Here is a 27,637-nt window from a genome sequence, read left to right as displayed (position 1 = left end):
AGGACCTGGGAGAAAATGCAGTAACTCCCCCCCCCCAAAAATGTCCAAATGACATCAGTTTGACCGGTTGTAAGGAAACAGAAAGCTGTGAAAACCACCCTACATGGCTCTGATAAGATTTCGGCTTGGAGGCATATTATATGTGGTTGAAATACTATCAGCTTTTACGAAGCTGATAAAGGTAGCACCTCTACAGGCAGCCTGGTCTCACAGACTATACGTAATATAGACACTGAAATTGTTATGTTTGGAATTGTTTACATAAGACAGATGGTTGCTTAAGGCAAAAACGAAAGTTGTCTTGCAACCCAAAGGTTGCGAGTTCGAATTTCATCACGGTCAACTTTAGCATTTTAGCAAATTAGCATATTTTCAACTATCCTCCTTACTACTTTTTAGCAACTTTGCAGCTACTTAGTATGTTAGCTAACCCTAACCCTCTTAGCTAACCTTTCCGCTAACCTTAACCCTTCAACCTAACTCCTAAACTTAACCCTAACCCTAACCCCTAGCCGAGCTAATGTTACCCAGCTAGCTACTGTTCGCCACCTAGCCACCTAGCTAGAATGCGTAACATATGATACATTTGAGCAAATTCGTAACATATTGTACATTTTTCAAATTCTTAACATATTGTAGCCTTCCTTTTTTCAAATTCGTAACATATAATATTAATTGTAATTCGTAACATATCATATGCAATGGGTGATGGACATTCACAAATTAATACATACTAAATGGAGATTCTCGGATTTACAAACAGAATAATATGAAATGCTCTGAGACCAGGTTGACAGGCGGTATCTTACTGTGCATTCCCTTTCTCCCAACATGCGCATTTGCGTTCTCTCAAGATGCTGAAATAAAGAAATCATACTTCTCCACTCCTGTTCCCATTTATTTTGGTGTATAATTTTACTGCAAGAAATGCTAAATTCTGCAGCTCATATTAAGGCTATGTGAGAGGTTATAGACCTACAGTCAGTGTCCAGATTTCAGTTTCCATTTAACCCATCTGAACAGTAGGCTACAGTTCCCTTGACATGCCATAGGCCTACCTGAAGTCCCTGACTTTCGATTTGTATAGCGCCTCACAATAATTACACATATCATCCTCTTTAACCACTTTCCCAAACATTACTTGTTTGGGGGCCCTGCCTTCTCTCTTTATTTTCAACTCTCCATTTCGCAGCTCTTATTGAATTCAACTCCGACATTGTTATTTTTGCCTTGGTGGATACTTTTTCTGCCCGTTCCCAAAAGTATTTGGGGATTGGGTTGTAGGCTACTTGGCGCGCGTAGTTAGACCTTAAAGTTTAGGCTTAAGCACTAATGCCAGAGAGACAAAAATAATTAATAAGAAAAACCTAAATGCAACCTATAGATAGCCTAGATATAAATTGCACAACAATTATACATTTATGGATTTGTTAATTCCCTTTGATTCATTCCACTGTCATCCTATGCGGTTTATGTGCTAGGCCTATATAGCTTCTAGACTCGATTTTGAGATGTTATGAACAACTACAACAACATATTCCAATGTACTTTATAATATCTAATTAAGGAAATTACATTATTTTGTGCATTATTATCGCAAAAAAAAAAAAAGGTCCCTGTCTCACTATTCAAACACCATTCAGGGGAAGTGGGACAGTAATATAACTCTAATGTTCATAATATATATAAGCTGTTTACATGAATGGTTATTATATTTCAAAGCACTATCAATAACTATTCATTTTAACACCAAAAGCTATATTGTTAAATTATAACTGACAGAATGGCTGCCTTATCATTCTAGCGCAAGGTATCATAGTATGGCGTTTTTAAAAATGATTTTCAACGGGTCTCCCGATCTAAGAAACCTGACCACATACACTAAAGTGATGTCACACTAACCAAAACCATTTGTTCATGCACAGAACACATGCAGCAACAACCCAATAACATTTGTCATGTTTGTTAAAATGCTAACAATTATTAACAATATTAAATGTCATGCTATTAGATATACTGTATATCAATATTATACATCATACTTCTCTAAAAACAGAATTGACACGAAAACATTTATTGCTACTTTATGCTTGACCTGCATGTTTATGCCCCAGAAATTATGCTTCTGGAGACTGCGGTGAGCTACACAACTTTAGATAGTTAATGTTTCCTATAAGATAATTGTTGTACTTTGCAAGTTCAAAATTATCCCATCGATAAACACTGTAAATTAAGAACTTTAATAAATACACTTTTATTAATAAGAAATTAAGAATGAATAAACAAATAATAAGTAGGAATAGTAATACGTTTACAGAATATGTACATATTTGTAAGGATGACATATTATAAGCATTTAGTGTATGTTAAAGTGTAGTTTAAAGTGTTACCTCATATTCTACGCTAGTATGATAACTTGAGAAAAGGTCCAGTAGATAAATTAACACATTACATTTAAAATTATACGGCGTAAGACTGGTGTAAGGCTGTTTTTTCCCAACAGATTCTGAATAATGGGGGCCTCGGTGTCTGTACGGAACCAAACACCTTACACTTGGCACTACGAACTTGTCGGCGACGTAAGTATCTGAGTCAATGTAAAATCATGATAGTTATAAACGTAGTGTAATGTTGTGACACTTCTGCTGCTAACAGGGACACTTACAGAGAACAAAATCAACAGAATTTAAATATGCCAAGGTAATTGATAATGGTAATAATGTAATTTTGCTGAGTGTAAGGTGCTCTGTGAAATACCTGATCATGATATTTATAAACCTAGATTATTGGCTCTTCCCAATGCTGGCATGCCACTAAGGAAGGCAAACATTATGAAGAGCTGAACTAATAATGGCAGTGTTGATAGAGTTGAATTCTGTTGATGTTGGTAAATGAATAAAGTCGGCCCATTGTGTAAGATAATTACATTTTACTGAGTGTAGCCTACCTTTAAGTACTGTGGACTACCTGAAAGGGGCTGTTGGTAGTAAAAGTGCTTAACGATATTGTCCCTGTGACAAAATTAAAACAAGTGTAATATTGAGCAATAAATTGGATCGCTGAAGATTCATCTTAACACATTTCGAGATTGAAAATTAGATCTGGTATTATTTTTCTGTTTTCCAGGGAGGTGGCAGGGGCACGTTGCATGGCTGGGGTAGTGAAAAAATTGACCTCAAATCTAGGTGTATCCATTGCTACCTAAAGTTAAGATATGACAATCACAGTTATAACTCCTTCTCATATGAATTCAACAGTCACAAGCAGGGCGGGAGTCAAACATTCACTATTATAGAAACCAGTGGCCGTTCACTTATTCAACTACTGTGCGACGCTGAGTCTAATAGTCCAACATGTCCAAACTATGGTAAGTCCATCAAATTCATACAAATCTGCTGAGCTACATTATCTTGTTCAAAATGTTCAGTTTGGAAATAAACCATATATCCTCAATACATCATTTATCAGCAACTAGTATTTGCAACTGAGCCAATTAATGTAAAGGTTATTCCTTACAGTATATAAATAATATAGTATTGGTTCATATGTTCATGAAATAGCAGTATTGGCTCAGGGCTGCTATTTTTCTTATTGACTAGTATTTTGTTGGAACAACATTGGCTGTTGGCTACTACGTCTGAAATGGCACCTTATTTGTAAACATGGGCTCTGGCCAAAAGTTGTGCACTACATAGGGAATATGGTGTCATTTGTATTCATCAATCAGGGAAGCAAGAGGAAGACCGTATCCGTCAGCAGCAGGAGGAGATGGAGCGGCGAAGACAGGAGGAGCAACGAAGACGACAGCAGGAGGAGAGGAGGCGCCAGGAGCAACTGGAGAGGGAGAGGAGAATCCAGCAAGAAATCGAAAGGGAGTGCGAGCTTTCGTGTAAGAAGGTGTCAAAGGGACGAGAACAGCTGAGACAGAAGCTGAGTCTTAAAGGACAACAGCGCCATCACCAGCGTAGACAAGAACTACACCAGATGATAGAAGATGATGCTGCTGCAATCGAAAGGGATGAGGTATGAGATATTTCAAAGGGTTGTAGAATTGGTTTTATTTTGCATTTGTGTTTAGCATTAATGTTGCGTTAACTTAATGATAAACATATTATTATACACTGCTCAAAAAAATAAAGGGAACACTTAAACAACACAATGTAACTCCAAGTCAATCACACTTCTGTGAAATCAAACTGTCCACTTAGGAAGCAACACTGATTCACAATACATTTCACATGCTGTTGTGCAAATGGAATAGACAACAGGTGGAAATTATAGGCAATTAGCAAGACACCCCCAATAAAGGACTGGTTTTGCAGGTGGTGACCACAGACCACTTCTCAGTTCCTATGCTTCCTGGCTGATGTTTTGGTCACTTTTGAATGCTGGCGGTGCTTTCACTCTAGTGGTAGCATGAGACGGAGTCTACAACCCACACAAGTGGCTCAGGTAGTGCAGCTCATCCAGGATGGCACATCAATGCGAGCTGTGGCAAGAAGGTTTGCTGTGTCTGTCAGTGTAGTGTCCAGAGCATGGAGGCGCTACCAGGAGACAGGCCAGTACATCAGGAGACGTGGAGGAGGCCGTAGGAGGGCAACAACCCAGCAGCAGGACTGCTACCTCCGCCTTTGTGCAAGGAGGAGCACTGCCAGAGCCTTGCAAAATGACCTCCAGCAGGCCACAAATGTGCATGTCTGCTCAAACGGTCAAAAACAGACTCCATGAGGGTGGTATGAGGGCCCGACGTCCACAGGTGGGGGTTATGCTTACAGCCCAACACCATGCAGGATGTTTGGCATTTGCCAGAGAACACCAAGATTGGCAATTTCGCCACTGGCACCCTGTGCTCTTCACAGATGAAAGCAGGTTCACACTGAGCACATGTGACAGAGTCTGGAGACGCCGTGGAGAACGTTCTGCTGCCTGCAACATCCTCCAGCATGACCGGTTTGGCGGTGGGTCAGTCATGGTGTGGGGTGGCATTTCTTTGGGGGGCCGCACAGCCCTCCATGTGCTCGCCAGAGGTAGCCTGACTGCCATTAGGTACCGAGATGAGATCCTCAGACCCCTTGTGAGACCATATGCTGGTGCGGTTGGCCCTGGGTTCCTCCTAATGCAAGACAATGCTAGACCTCATGTGGCTGGAGTGTGTCAGCAGTTCCTGCAAGAAGAAGGCATTGATGCTATGGACTGGCCCGCCCGTTCCCCAGACCTGAATCCAATTGAGCACATCTGGGACATCATGTCTCGCTCCATCCACCAACGCCACGTTGCACCACAGATTGTCCAGGAGTTGGCGGATGCTTTAGTCCAGGTCTGGGAGGAGATCCCTCAGGAGACCATCCGCCACCTCATCAGGAGCATGCCCAGGCGTTGTAGGGAGGTCATACAGGCACGTGGAGGCCACACACACTACTGAGACTCATTTTGACTTGTTTTAAGGACATTACATCAAAGTTGGATCAGCCTGTAGTGTGGTTTTCAACTTTAATTTGAGGGTGACTCCAAATCCAGACCTCCATGGGTTGATAAATTTGATTTCCATTGATACTTTTTGTGTGATTTTGTTGTCAGCACATTCAACTATGTAAAGAAAAAAGTATTTAATAAGATGATTTCATTCATTCATTCAGATCGAGGATGTGTTATTTTAGTGTTCCCTTTATTTTTTTGAGCAGTGTATTTTTCTGAAAATATAGTTTCTTCATATTTACATACAGTTGCCAATTTACATGGCACCACCACTAATAGAAAACGTGTTTCTAGTATGACACATACATTTTTTATTGCATCTGTACTAAAACATTCATTTTCTTTACACTTTTTTGTGTTGGAACCATTTTATTCTAGCCAGGGGCCTTGAAAAATAAGTTTGAAGAGCTTCTGAAGAAATACAAGATCACTGAAGACAAAAGCATGCAAGAGGACAAACTTGAAAACCGAATGAAAAATCTTCAGAATGAGCTAAGCCTTCAATACTTTGGAGAGCCTCAACTGTCCATCTGGTGTCAGTTGACCATAGATCGTGCTATCAGCCAAGGAGAGCAATCACTCACAGAGAGGTTTAGCATCCTCACGGCTGTGGCAGAGCTAACGTTGACCAACGACTCGGACACAGACAGTAGAGAGGTCCAACTACCTGACTGGGACCAGAAGTATGACTTTCTCATCCGTCTTCTTGAACAGCTGTACAGCACCAATCCCACAGTGGTTCAGCAACTTGTTCTGAGCATTCTTGACATGTTCACAGAGGTGTCAGAGAAAAACAAGGGGCTCCTTAGTCAAATTCTCTTCAACATGATCTGGACACCTTCAGAAATTCTGCTCTTTTTGCGAGGTGTTTCAGGCATAAACCAAGAGTTAGCAACCTCAATCCTTCATACAGTGCGGACGAACAAGCTGGATCTTCTCTCTACTCTCTCTGCCCTGAAAGAAAAAGAGCCTGTCAACTCTCTACAATGGTATGCTGAGGCAGAAGGGGACAAGGATGCCAACACCATTGTGAATGAAATGCGAAATGAAAAGTACCCAGAGAAAATACTGTCCATAATGGAGGAAATTCTAGGATATATGACAGAGGAGCTTCCAAAACATGCAAAGGAGGACTTGGATCAGGTAAAGATAGAGGAAGCAAAGCAGATGATCAAGTCTCTGGATTTTACTAACCCTGACCTTGCTGTTCTCAAGGAGGTCCTAATAAGGATGTCTATTGCTGTGCAAGACTGCTCAACCATTTACACTCAAAACGGTAAGAACATAGAAGGCTACTTTCCTCGCATCACTCCGCTGGCGTCACTGCTCACTGCTGAGAAAATAGAAGGCTACTTTCCCCGACTCACTCAGTTGGCATCACTGCTCATGCTCCTTCTACCAAAGTTAACAGGGAAAAAAGGTATCCTTCTGGAAATCGGCACAGGTGAAGGAAAATCTTGCATCTTGGCTATGTTTGCCACCATCCAGGCCATCCGCGGCACTAAGGTTGACATTGTGACCAGTTCTCCAGTCCTTGCTCGCCGAGACCAAGAGGAGTGGAAGAAACTGTATGACATGTTTGGTGTCACATCCTCTGTTGTGCCACCACCACAGATACAGGGAAGCTCCCCTGAAAGCAGGGATAGTAGGCTACAGGAGGCTTACAGGAAACAATTAGTTTACGGAACCGTTGGCAGCTTTGCAGCAGACGCATTGAGGCAGGAATTCGAGAAGGACACCACACGTGGGGAGAGGAGGTTCGACATGGTGATTGTGGATGAAGTGGACTACATGACTTTGGACAATGGAGTTCAGGTGACGTTTCTATCCCACGAGGCAAGTGGCCTGAGGCACCTCAACCAAGTACTTGCTAGCATATGGGCCAAGGTATCTATGTGTCAGCCAATTGAGATGGAAGATACTGGAGAGATTGAGTGGGCAACTGGAATCCAACATTTTCACAAGGCTGCAAAGTTAGCTGTTATCGGTCCAGAGACATCTCAAGAATTCTCTGAATTTCACATTTTGGAAGCCGGAGTGGAGTTGGGTATCTATTCAGATGAAGATTTTGACATGTTCATGCAAGCTCTAGAGAACGCAGAGAAACACGATACAACTGAGAACAGGAAAACTGTTGATACATTCATGGCCAAAGTTGGAATTACTCAACAGTGTGATCTGCTCACCATCATGGAGAAAGCACTGGAGAATGATGTGGCCATTGACTGTTACTCTGTGACAAACAATAAAGCCGTGCTGGTTGAGGAGAAAAAGTTGCACAACAACCCTGATATCCTGGAAATCAAAATGCTTCTCCTCGAGAATGGACAAGCCAGTGAGATCATACCAGAAGACAAACTCATTAAGGCAACTGTCTCTGAGCTGAAGTCTCAAATCAAATATTCTGGCAACTCTCAGTCAAACTCAGAGTGTCTTGTGATCCCCTCTTTCCTTGAGAAATACCTTGAGAATCGGTTACCAGTCTTTGTGGAAAACGCCCTGAAAGCCATCATGATGACACAAGGCAGAGAGTACATGATTGATCAGACATTGGAAGCTGTCGGAGACGAGCATCTCTACCATGCCATCATCCCAGTGGACTTCCAGGCCAGTGGAGTGTTGGAGAAGAACAAACGCTGGGGGGACGGCCTGCAGCAGTTTCTGGAGATGAAACACCAGCTGGCAACCACTCCTTTGTCCAATGTGACAAATTACCTGTCAAACTTCCATTACTTTCAAAAGTACCTCAAAGGGAATGGGATATTTGGTGTGTCTGGGACATTAGGGGGCGATGCCGACAAAGATTTCCTTGCAAGGCATTACGAAACAGACAGCTACACAATACCAGCTCACCGCCATAAGAAGGTTGTTGAGCTTCCAGCAATTCAGGTCAGTGGGCAAGCCCAGTGGATGGAGATCCTCTGTAAGACAGCAATGAGAGTGGCAGACAGTGGTCAGGTTGTCTTGGTCGTATGTGAGGATGTCAAGACCGCAAACAAGCTTCTGAAGAAAATAGGGGGCGAGAATCCACATCCCCCCATCACATTATACACAATCAGTGAGAAACACAACATTGAGAGTACCAAATTCAGAGGGGGACATATAATCATAGCCACAAATCTAGGAGGTCGTGGAACAGATATCAAGGTTGATCAGGATGTCAACCTATGTGGTGGCCTCTTCGTCCTCCTGACACATTACCCTGGCAGTCGCAGAGTGGAGAAACAGGTGTTCGGAAGAACTGGTCGGAAGGGAAACCCGGGCGTGGTCCAGATGATCCTCCGTGGGGATAACCTTGCCCCAGCATACCAGGGCCAGCCTGTGGAGATCATGAGACAACTGAGAGAGGAGTACGAAGTCCAACGCATCAAAGATATGGAGACAGATGAGCTTCTCGAAATAAAAATAAAAGAGGACCTGTTTGGCACGTTTTGCGAATTTCTTGACAAGTTTGACGGCAACTTCACAAAACAGGAGAGAGATGACCTGTCGGGAATGGGACCGAAAGATGTCCCTGAGTGTTTTAAAGATAAAGGCCCTAAGTTTGATTACCAGCCGGCACTCAATGCTTTGAAAGAAACATGGGCATTGTGGCTTACCCTTCACGAGGAGCACATCCGTCGGCACGAAGATATCAGTGTTCTTAAAGCAGACCTTCTTGAGCATATCACAAATAGGGGCAACATGCTGCTGAATGGAAAAAGTCAAAACTTCTATGACCACATAAAGCAGGCTACCGGCAGAACTGACTTGCACCTCCGCAGCAAAACTAAGTGTGACTATGAAGCAAAGTCCTACTGGAAAGATGTTGAAGAGTGTGACCCTTTTTACAGTGCCGTGGCACTGTACAACCAAGCCTTCATCACCATCAACATGGGCAAACATGGCTACAAAACAGAGGCAAGGGAATTACTGGAAAGGGCAAAGACATCTGTGGATGTTTACTTGTCAGAAACAACAAATACCATGGTTTTTTTACAGACTGCCACAAGAGGCAACTTTGAACCACATCATGAAGGAGAACGCAACTTTCTAAAGCAAATAGATTCCAGGATGAGCATTCACAAAGCTTGGAAACTTAACATTGAACTTGCGGTAAATAAACTTAAAGAGCTTGAGGGTGAAGGCACGGCCATAACAGAGGTATCCTCAGTGTACAGCCTCTCAGAAAATCAAGACTACATCACAGCAAATGAACTTACGGCCTTGTATGACAATGGCCTGTGCATTGTGTTTGAGGTGAAAAAGAAGCCAGAGTTCAGCTTTGACGCTTTGATCTGTTTCTTCATCGGTATGTGTCAGGTCACCCTTGGAGTTCTGGTTTGTGCCCTGTCGTTTGGCGCTGCAACCCAGATTGGCTTCAGTCTCATCTCTGAAGGAGTCTCCGACATGATTGAAGGGATAACTGGCATGATATCGGGCACGTTCGATTGGGCGCAATGGGCCATCTCCAAAAGCATCAGCATTGGGATGTCTCTGCTCTCCGCAGGGTTCAGCGCCATTAAAAAAGTTGCCATCACAGCATATAAAGTCCTCAATGGTACTAAGAAACTCTCATCTGTCGCAAAGGATATCATTGGCACAGGAAAATATGTTTTCAAGTCCGCACAGGGAGCAGCAAAATCTATCTCCAAAGAAACAATTAAGACTGCAACAAAGAAACTGGCATCCCCTACAAACATAAAGGTGGCTCTAAAACACGCAACCAAGTATGCATTTCAGGAGGTAGGGAAGCAGAGTTTAATCGCAGGAATTAACTACGTTATTGATGCTGGAATTGGGGCCATCTTTAAAATGATTTTAGAAAAAGCTTTGAAAGACATGGTCACTTCAACAGTCAAACAGAATGCCGAACTAGGTCTTAGTCTCACTAAGTACATTGGCTCTGCAGTACCTAAAGGAGCTTTGCAGAACCGCAGCAATTATAAAATTGACTCAAAGCTTGAACAACAAATGAAAGATTTAGTTCAAGTTATGACAAAAGATCTTATTCCTGGCCTCATGACTGATGCCACCACATCCCAAGTCAGTGATGTTATCAGCAGACTCTCTGAGGTGTGCAATAATGCAACTGACCTTGTGGAAAAAAGTGGGACACATTTGATTGCAAAAGGAGTCAAAATAAGTGTAGAAATAGCTAAACACACCACAACCTTGGTCCAAATGATTCAATCCATTCCTACAGAACATGTTATCAATGACATATTTGTCCTCGAATTAAAAAAAGAAATTGAAGAGCAGCAAAGAAATCTGGAGCAGTATGACCAAGATGGCAGACATGACTTACCAGATGTGATTCGACTGAAGGATGAGTTCCTAAGCTCCATTTCGGAAAGTGTCTCCCAAGCATTCATAGATGCTTGTGCTGGTCATATGTCCGACTTTGTGACGCGACCATTCAAGAAGAAGGTCAATGCAGTCACTGGAAAAGTTGTTGACAAAGTATTTGGCAGACACAAAACTGAGGTCTTTTTCCAGGACCGGCAGCATAAACATGATATGAAGTCAGCCAGTCAGAAGACTGGGAAAGCTCTGTCAGAGACTGAAACAAAAGAACTCCTGGACTATGCAGAGAAGATTGGTGATGTTAATAGACCAGCCTCGGCCCTGGACATTTATGTCCTCACAAACAGTGACCTGCTCCATGGTAAAGGCATCCAGTTCAAAGTGGTGGATCAACATGGGAAAACACTCTCAGAGGAGTCCTACCCGGGAACGAACAGCTCAGCCGGCCAAATCACTCTACAGCTGACCAAAGAGCCTGAGGAAACACACAGGTATTTGTCCTAAACTGTTTGGTAGACCTTCATCAACAATACTGCAAATCTCCCCAAATTAGGATCTCTCCAATTAGAACTACATTAATGAGAACCAATGGTGCTCTTTATTTCTGCTCTTTCAGTGAGAAAGGAATCCTCTCTAAAGCAAAAGACAGAATCCAAGGAGTGGAAAATCCATACAGTGGTCACTTCGACATCATCCAAGATGGCAAAGTAATCCCTGTGCGCTCAGAGAACCAGAACTGCCTGTACCATGCCCTAGTACAGTCAATATCTAACGGGTCAGAGGATGAGATCAAGAGTCAAGCTGTGAATCTACGAAACAATGTTAAAGACCAGGTACTGTAGGCCTACGCATGTCTACGTATAGTTTAAATCATTCTTAAACTAAATAACTTTCTGAAATAAGTAATTTTAATCAAATCCAACGAAGGAACTCTAGGAAATTAAGATGATTGGTAGATACCAACTGTCCCTAAATAAAATAAATGAATATAACAGATTGCACCTTTAACCTTGGTTGTGGAGTAATTGGAGTTATTAATACCTGTTATGTCTTCCCATAGATCAAAGGGAACCTTCATGCTCATAGTGAAATGGTAAAAACACAGAAGGCCTATGATGCACTCAAGAAAAATCATGGAAAATATGCTATAGTTGGAGGGGTAGGGCCGACAGCACAGACGAGTGATGATGAGGAATATGGTCACGATATCAGTCCCATGAAGTATATTCCTTATAGTTCCTCAGGGGTAAATGAGGAGGACATAGCCTATGCGTACCAACTTGGATCAGTTGGTCCTTACAAAAGGTAATTTTGCATAATATTTGTTTTATTTTTATATGGGCATTGTTAAAATCTACCAATGTAATTATTAATGACCCTGCATTGTTTTTACATTTGAATATATTATTAAGACCAGAAATGTATATAATAATTCATAAAGCATTGACATACAAATTGTATAAATAGATGTGTTTACTTGAATTGTACTTTCATAGTACAACCTTTTCTCTTCTATCCCCTCATCAGAGTCAAAAACACCAGACTTATCTCTGAATACATGGGGGAAAGAGGCGTTGTGGAGGCAGACCATATCCCACCAAAGAGTTCCCTGAAGCTGGCCAGAGACCAACAATCTCAGATGAAAGATCTTCAACAGAAGAATCCAAAGCTTTACGATATGATAAACAGAATTGGATCAGATTCAAATGGAGAGAACCTGCCCACAATGCGGGTTCTCAAACAGCATCACAGGAATGCTCTAACCACTGGAGCCAGTAAGGCATCTGTCATCTGCAGGTGAATTATCTATTATTATACAGTGCATTCGGAAAGTAGTCAGACCCTTTGACTTTTTCCACATTTTGTTACGTTACAGCCTTGTTCTAAAATTGATTAAATAATTGTTTTCCCCTCATCAATCTACACACAATACCCGATAATGACAAAGTGAAAACAGGTTTTTAGAAATGTTTGCAAATGTATACAAAAAAAAAAACTGAAATACCCTATTTACATAAGTATTCAGACCCTTTGCTATGAGACTCGAAATTGAGCTCAGGTGCATCCGGTTTCCATTGATCATCCTTGAGATGTTTCTACAACTTGATTGGAGTCCACTTGTGGTAAATTCAATCGATTGGACCTGATTTGGAAAGGCACACACCTGTCAATATAAGGTCCCACAGTTGACAGTGCATGTCAGAGCAAAACCCAAGTCATGAGGTCGAAGGAATTGTCTTTAGAGTTCCGAGACTGGATTGTGTGGAGGTAGAGATCTGGGGAAGGGTACCAAAAAATGTCTGCAGCATTGAAGGTCCCCAAGAACACAGTGGCCTCCATCATTTTAAATGAAAGAAGTTTAGAACCACCAAGACTCTTCCTAGAGCTGGCCATCCGGCCAAACTGAGCAATCGGGGGAGAAGGGCCTTGGTCAGGGAGGTGACCAAGAACCTGATGGTCACTCTGAAAGAGCTCCAGAGTTCCTCTGTGGAGATGGGAGAACCTTCTAGAAGGACAACCATCTCTGCAGCACTCCACCAATCAGGCCTTTATGGTAGAGTGGCCAGACGGAAGCCACACCCCAGTAAAAGGCACATGACAGCCCACTTGGAGTTTGCCAAAAGGCACCTAAAGGACTCTCAGACCATGAGAAACAAGATTATCTGGTCTGATGAAACCAAGATTGAACTCTTTGGCCTGAATGTCAAGCGACACGTCTGGAGGAAACCTGGCACCTTCTCTATGGTGAAGCATGGTGGTGGCAGCATCATGCTGTGGGGATGTTTTTTAGGGGTAGGGACTGGGAGACTAGTCAGGATCGAGGGAAAGATTAACGGAGCAAAGTACAGAGAGATCCTTGATGAAAACCTGCTCCAGACCGCTCAGGACCTCAGACTGGGGCGAAGGTTCACCTTCCAACAGGACAACGGCCCTAAGCACACAGCCAAGACAATGCAGGAGTGAGTGGCTTCGGGACAAGTCTCTGAATGTCTGGCCGAACCCCATCGAACATCTCTGGAGAGACCTGAAAATAGCTATGCAGCGACGCTCCCCATCCAACCTGACAGAGCTTGAGAGAATCTGGAGAGAAGAATGGGAGAAACTCGCCAAATACAGGTGCGCCAAGCTTGTAGCGTCATACCCAAGAAGACTTGAGGCTGTAATCACTGCCAAAGGTGCTTCAACAAAGTACTGAGTAAAGGGTCTGAATACTTATGTAAATGTGATAGTTAAATTTTTTATTTTTAATACATTTGCTACAATTTCTAAAAAACTGTTTTTGCTTTGTCATTATGGAGTATTGTGTGTAGATTGATGAGGGGAAAAAACTATTTAATCCATTTTAGAATAAGGCTGTAACGTAACAAAATGTGGAAAAAGTCAAGGGGTCTGAATACTTTCCGAATGCACTGTAGGTGCAATCCATCCCTTTCTTTCCACCTGTGATACACAATCGAGGCTGAAATAAAAACACAGAAACAAACCTACTTTGATTTAATTCAAGCAGGGTTCCTGCCTGGTCCTCTTCTTTGAGTTTTCACTTGTAAAAAATACCTTTAATTTTGCTACAATTTGAAAAGTTCCATTCTTGTGGTGTATTAGGAATTGAATACTTACCATCTATGCTGCTTCCCTATTCGGAATGTTCTCAATCTCTTAACAACACTGTACATGCCCTTCCAACTCATAGGAAGCTGCAGGCGGATACACTTGTAAGCGGAGATGTGGAGAAATCACTGAAGTTCTCTTTCATCATGGCTCATCCGATTGCTTCTGACCAGCTCAGAGCAGGTGATTATTGTCCTGTCTGTCCTTATATAGGAAATTCTTGACTAGATTTTTCTCATTTCAGTTTGAATATTAACCCTTAATTTGTTTATGTTTCTATTCTAGGAAACACCAATCAACTTACCCCGGGATCCATTATTATGTCTCCTGAAGGAACAGTGTTATACTACAAAGCTGGCTTCAATCAGATGCTGAATCACTACTGTAAAGAGGGGATCATCGACCAGGATCAGCGGAAGAGGCTGAAGTCCTGGGTGGCCGACGAAAAGTACCTGGACCAGAACACCCCAGAGTATAACGACATCCGTACAGCCATCCAATAACAAAACCTCCCCTGGGTAAATGTTGGTAAAGGGCTAAAATCATACTTTTATATTCAGCATATGAATATCATGAATTCAGTATAATCATACTGTGAATCATTTATTGTTGAACCTTAGGTGAGTGACAATTCAACATTTTTACTTTGTTGTTTTTGCTTAAAATTGATTATTCATTAGGTAGCCTATGGCTTTTTAAAATAGATACAGTAACTTATGTGCAAGTTGCATGAGATATAAGCTTGCTAAAAGAACAGTAGGTTCTTTACAGTAAGTTGTAAATTGACTTTTCATTTTGTTTCATTCAGTACTGTATACTATACTGGGTGTCAAATTTCATTTCTCAATGTCATAATATTTACTGATGTCATAATATTTCACGTTTTTAGTGTCTTAGTATTGAAATATATAACCTACTCTCAATTTTTGTGTAATGATCATGGTAACCTTTTATTCTTATAATCAGTGCTTTCACATTCAAATCATGGTCTCATTGGCAGTGTTTATCATGTTCTTGATTTCTTTACTATTGGATTATGGATGATTTTATATTTACTCAATCCAAATGTTAATACATTTGTGCATTCTCAAAAATATTATCTGCATTTGAAACTATTGACAATAAACTCATTTTAATTTGCAAGACTATTAGCAATGGGCGCGTTCGAGCGGATACATTTTGTCTTTCAAAGTATGTTGCATTATGGGGATAAAAATTGTTCAACTTGCGCCAACATATCGATTGCATGAACTTTACAAAAACCATGTGATCAAAGGTCATGCCATTTTTGATGAAGTCACCTTCAAGTTGCTACAGCTGCTTCTCACCAACTGCATCATGCAGCCATCGCCTGGCTAGTGGGAGGCACTAGTTGTCAACCAATCATTAGGGTGATTTTGCTTGACCCACTCGAACGCAACCAAAGATGTGACTGAAACAGGAACCAACTTTACCACGATTCTAAAGCTACAGGGGATACGAAAATTATATGAGACCTCTCTCTAACCAATTAATTGTGTGATATGGGGGTATAGAAGTTTATTTATACATTATAAAGACAAACTTTTATAAACAATAGCTGCTATGTTGACACTGCTATGTTGATCTGAGCCTTGCTGTTGGAAAACCACTAGTGTCCGACTTTAGTCTGTCACAGATGCACTACTACTACAGTCAGCTTCGTTAGACTAAAGGCGTCCACATGCTTCCCAGACTAAACAGTTCGGAAGAGTTTGTGCATATATTATGATGAGATTTTGTGACGTTTTTGTTTGTTTTGGACTGGAAGGTTTTTTTAGGGATTCTTCAGAAAAGTATTTGTTGTAATTTCTTTGAGAAATACTGCACCAAACGTCTTAGTTAGATGTAAAATTGAAATCTCCTTGGCAAAAACATCAAACTTAATGACAGATTTCTTGAGTTATCTTAGATTAATTCTGACTATATTGAGGAAGTGTAATGTGGCTAAGGCGTCTCAAAATGGACAAACAGAACTATTGCCGTACTATTGACGTTTTCTTTTTTTTTTTTCAAGCGAAGGTCTTTTAAGGGAGGTTCGCATAGCCGCAACCGAGTTTGGCTAGGCGCCAGCCAACTGAAGCATGCTAATGCCTTTACTGCTCGAACACACTCAATTGAACACACCCAATTGATGAATCCCATTTGTGAATCCCAAACCAGCCCCCCGCCCCTACCAACCTGCTCGGAGGGCCCTCTGTTGTCACGTGTTACTGACGAAACTCGAGTGTAACTTCAATAGTGGTGAGGGGATCAAATAAACCCATCAACTTCGGGACACGCTCGTGACTTGAATGATGCAGTTCATGTTCCAGTTCCAAATTCAAATGAGAAAATTCCCCCTGTCATTCTACAAGATATAAACCTCAGTAACAGTAAAAACATTTCATTTGGGAGGTATTCAGAATCAGACACAAACAAATACAGGTGGCTCATAATTAGCATGCCTCTCCATTATTTTGTGTGACATTTCTTAAACTCAAAACTAACTACCACTTTTCTCTAAAGCCGGCAGCGTTGCGGACTCGGTCAAAGTGGCTATCTAAGGCTCAAATTAGCCCCTACACACATCATTTTCACTCCCTCAGCTACCGGACACTTGTGCATATGGCAGAGGATAGCATGAATGTGCAAATAGAGGGCAGAGGGGGTGATTTGGGATAGAACCCATGACTGTTAACTTGACCTGACACATTTTGTGATTGTTGGAAATATGGAGGATAGCCAGATATTAGAAATTGGTTTTAAAAGAATGCATCATCTGCTGCAACAAGTGCTGCTGAAACTCCACTTGTTGAAAGCACTGCTACAGTTGCTGGCGATCATTGCAATGTGGCTAGCCCACAGAGTTCGGCTAGCCTAGTCTCTGTCAACGGTGAAGATAGCAGAGTCCCCCTCCCAGTCACACCACCAGCCTCCTTGCCGCCACCCAGCTCAGCAGCAGCTTCTAGCCATGCTAAAGCACAAGGGCCAGAACCACCCACATCCAGAGGAGCAGCCTCAGTTAACCTTGGGGTTGAGAAGCCCAATCAGGTGACATTAGATACGTTTCCAGTAAGATTGTATTCAGGGAAGAAGCAGCCTTTTGCTAATACATGGTACCATAATGGAGATTGGCAAGAGTATTCAGTACAAGGTGACGTGTTCTTTTGTTTCCCCTGCCGAAAATTCTGGTCCAGCACGTCTGCGTCATCAGATTCAACCTTTACTATTAAAGGGTTCTGTGATTGGAAGCATGCATTAAAGACAGATAAAGGACTGAACAAACATGCCACCTCGAAAGAACACAACATGTAAGGCTATGTGGAGGGAGAGAGAAATGCCTAATGCAGAAAATATCCACACTGGTTAACATGGATCCGCTTGTTCGTCATCGATATTACCTGGGCTCTTTTGTTGACATGATTGCATTTTTTTCTGTTAATCAACTCCCTCTAAGAGGAGATCATGATGCATTCAAAAGTATGACAGAGAAACGCAGTGGGCTGTTCTAAAGCATGAAAGCATGAAAGACAATGGCAATTCGAATTCCAACCGCACCCGTTGTATAAATTGTATTTTTACATATCAATAATAAAGGCTGTTGGCACCTCCCTGAAAAAATTAAAACGGACCCGTCCATGGAAATCAAATGCCATCCAACTGATTCGTTCTGGCACCAGGTCTGTCAGCATCTAACTCTACCTTGCCCACTGCCCAGGTGGTCCCTTGGGACGTCCATACCACATTGAAGTTGAAATGTAAAATAGGTAAGGTTAGGTAAGGGTTATGGTTATGGTTAAGGTCAGGGGAGAATGACTGCCCCCTCACATTGATGATTTTAAGTTGAAGGCCGACCGCCCAACTTACACAATCATGGTACCAATAATTGCTTCTATTTCACCAAAAAGTATTTGATCCCCTGCTGATTTTGAACGTTTTCCCACTGACAAAGAAACGATCAGTCTATAATTTTAATGGTAGGTTTATTTGAACAGTGAGAGACAGAATAACAACAAAACAATCCAGAAAAACGCATGTCAAAACTGTTATAAATTGATTTGCATTTTAATGAGGGAAATAAGTATTTGACCCCCTCTCAATCAGAAAGATTTCTGGCTCCCAGGTGTCTTTTATACAGGTAACGAGCTGAGATTAGGAGCACACTCTTAAAGGGAGTGCTCCTAATCTCAGTTTGTTACCTGTATAAAAGACAGCTGTCCACAGAAGCAATCAATCAATCAGATTCCAAACTCTCCACCATGGCCAAGACCAAAGAGCTCTCCAAGGATGTCAGGGACAAGATTGTAGACCTACACAAGGCTAGAATGGGCTACAAGACCATCGCCAAGCAGCTTGGTGAGAAGATGACAACAGTTGGTGCGATTATTCGCAAATGGAAGAAACACAAAATAACTGTCAATCTCCCTCGGCCTGGGGCTCCATGCAAGAGCTCACCTCTTGGAGTTGCAATGATCATGAGAACGGTGAGGAATCAGCCCAGAACTACACGGGAGGATCTTGTCAATGATCTCAAGGCAGCTGGGACCATAGTCACCAAGAAAACAATTGGTAACACTACGCCGTGAAGGACTGAAATCTTGCAGCGCCCGCAAGGTCCCCCTGCTCAAGAAAGCACATATACAGGCCCGTCTGAAGTTTGCCAATGAACATCTGAATGATTCAGAGGAGAACTGGGTGAAATTGTTGTGGTCAGATGAGACCAAAATAGAGCTCTTTGGCATCAACTCAACTCGCCGTGTTTGGAGGAGGAGGAATGCTGCCTATGACCCCAAGAACACCATCCCCACCGTCAAACATGGAGGTGGAAACATTATGCTTTGGGGGTGTTTTTCTGCTAAGGGGACAGGACAACTTCACCGCATCAAAGGGACGATGGACGGGGCCATGTACTGTCAAATCTTGGGTGAGAACCTCCTTCCCTCAGCCAGGGCATTGGAAATGGGTCGTGGATGGGTATTCCAGCATGACAATGACCCAAAACACACGGCCAAGGCAACAAAGGAGTGGCTCAAGAAGAAGCATATTAAGGTCCTGGAGTGGCCTAGCCAGTCTCCAGACCTTAATCCCATAGAATATCTGTGGAGGGAGCTGAAGGTTCGAGTTGCCAAACAGCCTCGAAACCTTAATGACTTGGAGAAGATCTGCAAAGAGGAGTGGGACAAAATCCCTCCTGAGATGTGTGCAAACCTGGTGGCCAACTACAAGAAACGTCTGACCACTGTGATTGCCAACAAGGGTTTTGCCACCAAGTACTAAGTCATGTTTTGCAGAGGGGTCAAATACTTATTTCCCTCATTAAAATGCAAATCAATTTATAACATTTTTGACATGCGTTTTTCTGGATTTTTGTTGTTGTTATTCTGTCTCTCACTGTTCAAATAAACCTACCATTAAAATTATAGACTGATCATGTCTTTGTCAGTGGGCAAACGTACAAAATCAGCAGGGGATCAAATACTTTTTCCCCCTCACTGTATATGCATGAGTGGGACACTTTTTGGTAGATGGTTATGTACACAATCAAAATCTACCCCTACTCAAGTGATGTTTATTTAATTAATTAATATCAACATTTTTATGATGAAACAAGTTGATAATGTATTATGTACTACCCCTAAAACAACATCAGACCCATACTTTTGTTAAAGCGTGGCTTTAAGTTGTAGTGGGACACTTAAGTTGATGAAGTGGGACACTATTTTCTCATTAGAAATACATTAGCGTCCCACTTCACCTGGCACTTGTAACTTTGTAGAAGCTTGTAGATAACACACTCTCTGTTTGTACCATTTTGTGTCAATGACCTTCTACAAAACCATCTCCATGCTATTGGGAAATGTATTTGGGGACATTCCAAGGTCTGGGTGAAAATCTAACTAAAGGAGTCTGCACAGCTTTTACTTGACCCTGAAACAACTATATTATTCTCCAAATGCCCCTTTCATAAATTGAGCATCCTTTCTTTCCTCCTTTTCTTTTACTGAACAAAAATATAAACGCAACATGTAAAGTGTTGGTCCGATGTTTCATGAGCTGAAGTAAAAAATCACAAAAATGTTCCATATGCACAAAAAGCTTATTTCTCTCAAATTTGTTTACAACCCTGTTAGTTAGCATTTCTCCTTTGCCAAGATAACCCATCCACCTGACAGGTGTGGCATATCAAGAAGTTGATTAAACAGCATGATCATTACACAGCTTGTGCTGGGTACAATAAAAGGCCACTCTAAAATGTGCAGTTTTGTCACACAACACAATTCCACAGTAAGGACCTGTGCAATTGGCATGCTTACATAATAATAATAATATGCCATTTAGCAGACGCTTTTATCCAAAGCAACTTACAGTCATGCGTGCATACATTTTTGTGTATGGGTGGTCCCGGGGATCAAACCCACTACCTTGGCGTTACAAGCGCCGTGCTCTACCAGCTGAGCTACAGAGGACCACACTGCAGGAATGTCCACCAGAGCTGTTGGCAGAGAATTTAATGTTAATTTCTCTACCATAAGCAGCCTCCAACCGTCGTTTTAGAGAATTTGGCATTACGTCTCACAACCACAGACCACATGTATGGTGTCATGTGGGCAAGCGGTTTGCTGATGTCAACGTTGTGAACAGAGTGCCCCATGGTGGCGGTAGGGTTATGGTATGGGCAGGCATAAGCTACGGACAACAAACACAATTGCATTTTATCTATGGTAATTTGAATGTACAGAGATACTGTGACGAGATCCTGAGGCCCATTGTCGTGCCATTCATCCGCCGCCATCACCTCATGTTTCAGCATGATAATGTACGGCCCCATGTCACAAGGATCTGTACAAAATTCCTGGAAGCTGAAAATGTCCCAGTTCTTCCATGGGCTGCATACTCACCAGACATGTCACCCATTGAGTATGTTTGGGATGCTCTGGATAGACGTGTACAACAGCGTGTTCCAGTGCCACTGAAGAGTGGGACAACATTTCACAGGCCACTATCAACAGCCTGATCAACTCTATGCGAAGGAGATGTGTCTAACTGCATGAGGCAAATGGTGGTCAAACCAGATACTGCCTGTTTTTTTTATTCAGGCCCCTACTTTTTAAAAAGATATCTGTGACCAACAGATGCATATATACATTCCCAGTCTTGTGAAATCCATAGATTAGGGCCTAATGAATTTATTTCAATTGACTGATTTCCTTATATGAACTGTAACTCGGAAAAATCTTTGAAATGGTTGCATGTTGCATTTATATTTTTGTTCAGTGTAAATGTCAGTGAGTAGCGTAATGTTACATGCACACAATAATGCGATTATTGTGGATAGTCAGATTAATATAACAGTTCGATTACAACGTTTACATGCTTTACAAGAATAACTATTTTCCTAATAATCCTGTTTACATGGATACATCTGAAATCAGGCTAACTGATGGCACTCAGATAAATGCAGAAAATCATCAATCAAAATAAATGTTCTCTACCACAGAAAACATGTTATTTATGGGAAGCATATTTGATTCTGAGTTCGGACATATACATTTTGTATATGAAAACTACTTCAGTTGTTCCGAACTCACTGCACTTGCACTAAAGAGGGAGGCTCGCTTGGCTGGTGCTAGCCCATGCGCAGATTAAATACGTTGCTGGAACGCTTATTAATGTGTTTACATTAGTGGTGCGCGGTTGAGCTTTTTACTCACCTGCACCCAATTGCTAATAAGATATCCGTACCCGCCTGGCTATATGTGATAAAGTGACAATCTGAGGCCCTCAACCGACCCTAACCCGCTAAAATACAAAACGCCTGTAGGCTATAGTCAGAGATGGCGAAACGATTTTTTGACAGGGGTGCAGGTCTTTTTTTGCCTAATTTTGATATGTTTCTGTTTATAATTTCCGACTTTTTGGTAGGCTATTTGTTAGTCAGCTTGTCTATAATTACATGCTTGCATTATATGTTGCCCTACAAGACTAAATATACCCTTGCTCACCAGAATAATGTCATAAATCAATAGAATGAATGCTTCAATCTAGCTGACATAGCTAATTTTCCCCTAACTTCGGACACTAGCTGTTGGAGGACTAAATCACCTCGAGTTCAACATTTAAATGGACTGGAAAATAACGGTACATTTTGCGACTAAAGACACCCTTCTAGATAGCTGACCACCGATTTGCATTGCAATTTTTGTAAGTTAAGTTAGGTTTTGAGAGTTTTCAAAAAAGTGATATACATACACATTTTGTGGGACACGCTGTATATTGTAAAATTCGACTGCGCTCTGAAATATAGCAAACAGATTTTCTAATGTTGCTAGCTTAGTTGCTAAATGTTGATAGAACTGCTAAGTAAGCAAAAAGGAAATAAATAAATTGTAAGCATTAGATAATACATATCACGAAAACAGCTGAATGTTGTCAATTTTTACCTTTTCAGAATTGGAGTCCTTTGACCCGGGCGTTTTACACAATCTGCAAAAAATAATTTTGAACTTTGAACCATTAACTTTTTGACACCTATCACTGTTGGCTATGTTTAATCTTACAACAGCTACATATAGGCAGTATTTAGTCAAATGTTACAATGTATGCATCAATATTAAACTAATTGGGACAATAATTTTTATTGCAGATAACATTTAAAAAAAAAACGTGGGTACACTTTCAGTTATTGTGTGAACTTTCATCATCACCTTTCAATGCCTTAGCTTTGAAATGTACATGTTTATACGCGACCTGCGCCCATTTCCTAGGATGGCATATGTGTTCCCTTTCTTGTATTGGCTCAAATTTTCGCTTTTTCCACTGATTCTGCGCTTGAGGCCAGCCCCGCTTTGCACCCCAGCCCGACCGACCCAGCCCTTAGAGCCAATCCTTATGTGTTGAAGGAGAGTGACCGGGATCCCAGCGGCACGCTGCCCTACATGAAACGACTGGAGTCTCAGCAGCAAAAACATTGTTTTCTCCTCTTTTCTTTCATTATAATTTCATGAAAGGTGGCACGATGCACTAGATAAAATTTTTTACATGTACATTTTTTTTTACTTTACTGGATGTAACTGTGAACCAAATTCGTCCCGCGGCGTTTCATTGATATTCTTATTTTGTGACATATTCAAGTGCGAACTTTCTGAAAACTATTGCGAGATAAGTCATCAGTCAAATAACATTTTAAGCCCTCGACGAATATACTTTTTTTAGGCCTGTGACAGAATCATCATGAGGTGAGTAATTGATCAAAGTCTTGATTAAAAAACATTGAAGGGTGCAACATGATGCCAAAATGTATGTAAATTCACACAGTGACTTCTAGTGAAGCTATATGTCCAACAAAGTTTCTATTCGGAAGCGATCAGCTGCTGGCATCTATCCAATAGACTAAGCCTCATCTAACAATGGCTCTGGCTGCTCCAAGGAACTAAAGCACTGCTGGAATTCTCAAATAATTTTTATCCACCTTGCTGATTGGTGATCAGTGATCACATTACTTATTGGAAATAGTAAATGGTGGGTGAAATGGAAGTAGTATTCTATGTTAACAACTTGCTTGTTTTCTATTTTCTATTTTTGTTCATTAGACAACAAACATGAGTACCAATAGGGAGGCTATTAGATGTGCCTGGTGGGTTTGTTCAATAGGTGTAGGTTGGTACTTAGGTTTACTGGCTGGCCAAGCTGCTGGCCTGACTGACTCATGGCCATTTGTTGGTGTGTCTCATGACAGACGCAGGCAGACAACATGGAGGTTGTCTTTCTCCATTAACTAATAAGGAACTATAAGCCCAAAGACCTGTCAACATATGACACCTTTACTAGGTCAAAGTGATGAATGCTGAACTGTACCTGTTCCTTTAAAATTCCTAACCCATGATGTTCTAATATAGAGCCACGAGTCAGTTATGAATCATATGAAGTAAAGCACACTTGATGTTGTATCAGTCCCGGTAGATAATTGAGCATCAGGAGACTTGGCTGTGATGTGTCATCGTAACAACCCCTGACAGCCTTTTCCTTTTGAGGAGCCTTTTGCGGTCAATGATGCTGAGAAATAACAGCCACTGAAATGCCCCCAAGCTTTACTCATTTAAGACAACCACTCTCATGTGATTAAAAGACAAAGGCTGGTATTATGAGATTATTATTATTATTATTATTATTAGCCTATGTTATTCTTACACACATGGGTGATATTAACTGTTAGAGGTTTATTTTGTAATTCTTGCATATTTTATGTAAGATCACACCAAAAACAACATTTTTATAAATGCTGCTGGTATAAAAAAAAAGAAAAAAAAAAAGGTTTTCCTGATGACCGCCACAGTTATATTCAGCCTCTGGCTTTTTAAAGGACTGGATTAACCCCCAAAATCGGAACAAATAATTTGGTCCAAGTTTTTCTTGTGCCTAATTATGCAAGTGGCTCATCAGACAGCAGTCGAGGGGTGAACAGAGACGTGAGTGTGTGTTTGGTCCCGTGTAGCTCAGTTGGTAGAGCATGGCGCTTGCAACGCCAGGGTTGTGGGTTCGATTCCCACGGGGGGCCAGTATGAAAAAATGTATGCACTCGCTAACTGTAAGTCGCTCTGGATAAGAGTGTCTGCTAAATGACAAAAATGTAAAATATATATTCAGATTGAGTTATCTTTCTAAAATGTGTATAGTATGCCAAGTTATTTAGCTATATGTATTTACCAACACAGCATGGAGAAAGTCAAGAGGAAGCAGTGGAGTGAGGTGGACATGTTCCATGCCATGGAGGACTGCGGGGCAGGGATGGCTATCCGCCAGGCTGCCAAGGTTAGGCATCTTTTGTTTTTAGAAGATGACCACGTGTATGTGAATTTTATCTGCTAGTAACAGTTGTATTTTCTTATCTCCCAAGGTGCATGGTGTACCTCGGCAGACCCTGGCGGACAGGCTGAGCGGCCGGGTGACCAATGGTTGTCGCAGTGGACCACCCACATTGCTTGAAAATTATCTGGTGTAGTACTGCATATTCTGTTCCAGCCATGGGTTCCCCTTCACCAGACAGAGGCTGATGAAATACGCAGACAAAATAAGCAGGTATTTGGTGTTCTATGTGTTTACGTATGTAGATTGCTGGACTGACTGTTCTCAATGTGTGTGATGTAAATGTGGATGTGTATGGTGATGTCAAAACAAACATTTTCATCCTGGATGGACAATTATATATTCCATTCTATTGTAGGTTTCGGCACCCAGGGGAAACAATCCCACCACTGGGGAAGAGGTGGTGGGAAATGTTCAGGAAGAGGCACAAGAACCTGAGCATGAGGAGGCCGGACACCCTGGACAGGGGGAGAGCTGAGTGTGCCACACGTCCGACGATGGACACCTTCTTCACTTCTTATGAGAAGCACTCCTGACAGCTGCATCACCACTGCCAGTGCCTCCCAGTGTGCAACACCTGTAGGAGCCACCGGAGTCCACAGCTGCAGAAGAAGGCCACGTGCCTACTCTCCCGGCCACACCATCGCTGGCCCCTCAACCCCACCATTACAAACACCAGCTCCTCCAAGCCATCGGCAGCGGTTTTGTCCACCACCACCACCACGATGCACACCACCCCCGCCCCCCCCATGTCTGTCACCACCAACATGGCCTCCTCTGGACCAACTGCCTCCTCCATCTCCCCTGGTCACACCACCATAGAAGCCTCGGCTGGTGTCCCTGCCCCCTGTAATTTGAATACAGCCACCTCCACAGGTAAACACATGTTACATTACGAAAAAATGACGGTTACCTGTTTTATTAAACAGCAATGTAAAAAAAAAAATCTCCATAGCACCAGCCCTCAAGTCATCTCCACCTCCTCCAAAACTTCTGCAGCTTCCTCCAGAAGTATTGATGTAAAAAAGTTGAAAAGGGTTTTCATGAAACATGCTCTGTCTAACACTACTTTGTCTCAAACTGCAGCACAGAAAAGGAAGAGAAAAGCTCCACCGGACACCTCTGTCACGCAACCCATGGCACCACTCTCAGGTACTTCATAATCTGTTTTTCTCTCTCTCAGTTGTATCAATTACTATTGTTGTTGAAGAACTTCTACATTTTGCAAAACCATATTAATCAATTTGATTATTATTTTATTTTTTATAAAAGAAGACACCACCTCGCTGTGGGGAGCATGATCTGCCTGCAAGCTCCCCTCAGGAGTGTAGATCCAAGGTGCCATGGGTGTGCTGTGACTTCTGCCAGCACTGGTTCCACTGGGATCCAGAGGTAGCGGTGGAGCTGGATTTTTATTGTGACTTTTGTGACAATATATTGATGGAAGTCGAGATTTAATTATTTGTTTTGTTTGTGTTCATATGAAATTATTTATTTGTACAAAAAAAGTAATTTCTAAAATATAATATATATATTTATTCAACCCATCTTGTGTATTTCTTCCTTTACTTTTCAAGTGCATTTCTGCAACACAAACTCCAACAGTGTTTTCATTGTTTATGTCAATGCACATTACTGAAATGAAAGTTTTATTTGATGTAAATTATTCATACTCATTTATATTTTAGTATTCAACTGTTATCTACTTTCTCAAAACATAAGATTAGTCTGTAAAACAAATTATGAGACATTATTTGGTTACGACACTGAATATGTTGGTGAAGAACCATTTTTTAAGAGTCCACAGGAGGGCGCACCGGGCTGCGCAATGAAAAGTTGACAGGTAAGTCATTATTTTTTACCGGAAGGCAAGCCAACTAGTCAACTATCTAGTAAACACTTCGGATATGAGGTTGGTGTCTCTTTTTTCAACAAAATTAAACGGATATATCTTGTAATTGATCAAAATAGTAAGGTGGCCAATAACTGGGGACCGTATGCCGATAATAGGGACTTATTTTTTGCTAAACTGCTTATCAAAAAGCTGATAATAGTAGTATTTCCACTGAAATGTCAAACATGCTAATTGCTAACCCGGTAGCTAACATTTTTATGACTCCAATAATCACAAAATATTGATGGCTTGATCACAAGATAACACTGGTGAAGGTAATATATATTTCTTAAACGCTGTTGAATATGCCGATAATACGGGGTTCCAAGTAAACCGGGACACTGAAATTAGTATGGTTTGTTATATTTGGTATGGTTACATAATACAAATGGTTACTTAAGGCAAAAACGAAAGTAGTCTTACAACCCAAAGGTTGCGATTTCGAATTTCATCACGGTCAACTTTAGCATTTTAGCTAATTAGAAGCTTTTCAACTAGCCTCCTTACTAC

At 41.6% G+C, this 27,637-nt stretch overlaps 1 protein-coding gene across 1 annotated transcript; it reads left to right on the top strand.

The window, feature by feature from the left end:
• Positions 1-3,132: 3,132 nt before the first annotated feature.
• Positions 3,133-15,515, top strand: LOC311128486 (uncharacterized protein). The gene is made up of 8 exons (XM_084160657.1): positions 3,133-3,367; positions 3,728-4,023; positions 5,854-11,252; positions 11,378-11,594; positions 11,822-12,066; positions 12,289-12,558; positions 14,453-14,553; positions 14,656-15,515. The coding sequence occupies exons 2-8, from the start codon at positions 3,769-3,771 to the stop codon at positions 14,871-14,873; spliced, it is 6,705 nt and encodes a 2,234-aa protein (XP_084016783.1). The 5' UTR covers positions 3,133-3,367; positions 3,728-3,768; the 3' UTR covers positions 14,874-15,515.
• Positions 15,516-27,637: the final 12,122 nt, after the last annotated feature.

The sequence above is a fragment of the Coregonus lavaretus genome, assembly GCF_964263955.1.
Source record: "Coregonus lavaretus genome assembly, chromosome: 4".
In the NCBI taxonomy this organism is placed as follows: domain Eukaryota; kingdom Metazoa; phylum Chordata; class Actinopteri; order Salmoniformes; family Salmonidae; genus Coregonus; species Coregonus lavaretus.
This window is presented reverse-complemented; position numbering and strand designations above follow the sequence as displayed.

Coding starts and splice junctions, on each gene's coding strand:
- LOC311128486 (XM_084160657.1), top strand. CDS start 3,769: ATGGAGCGGCGAAGACAGGAGGAGCAACGAAGACGACAGCAGGAGGAG. Junction 12,067..12,288: donor TCAGTTGGTCCTTACAAAAG/GTAATTTTGCAT, acceptor TCCCCTCATCAG/AGTCAAAAACACCAGACTTA. Junction 12,559..14,452: donor AAGGCATCTGTCATCTGCAG/GTGAATTATCTA, acceptor TCCAACTCATAG/GAAGCTGCAGGCGGATACAC.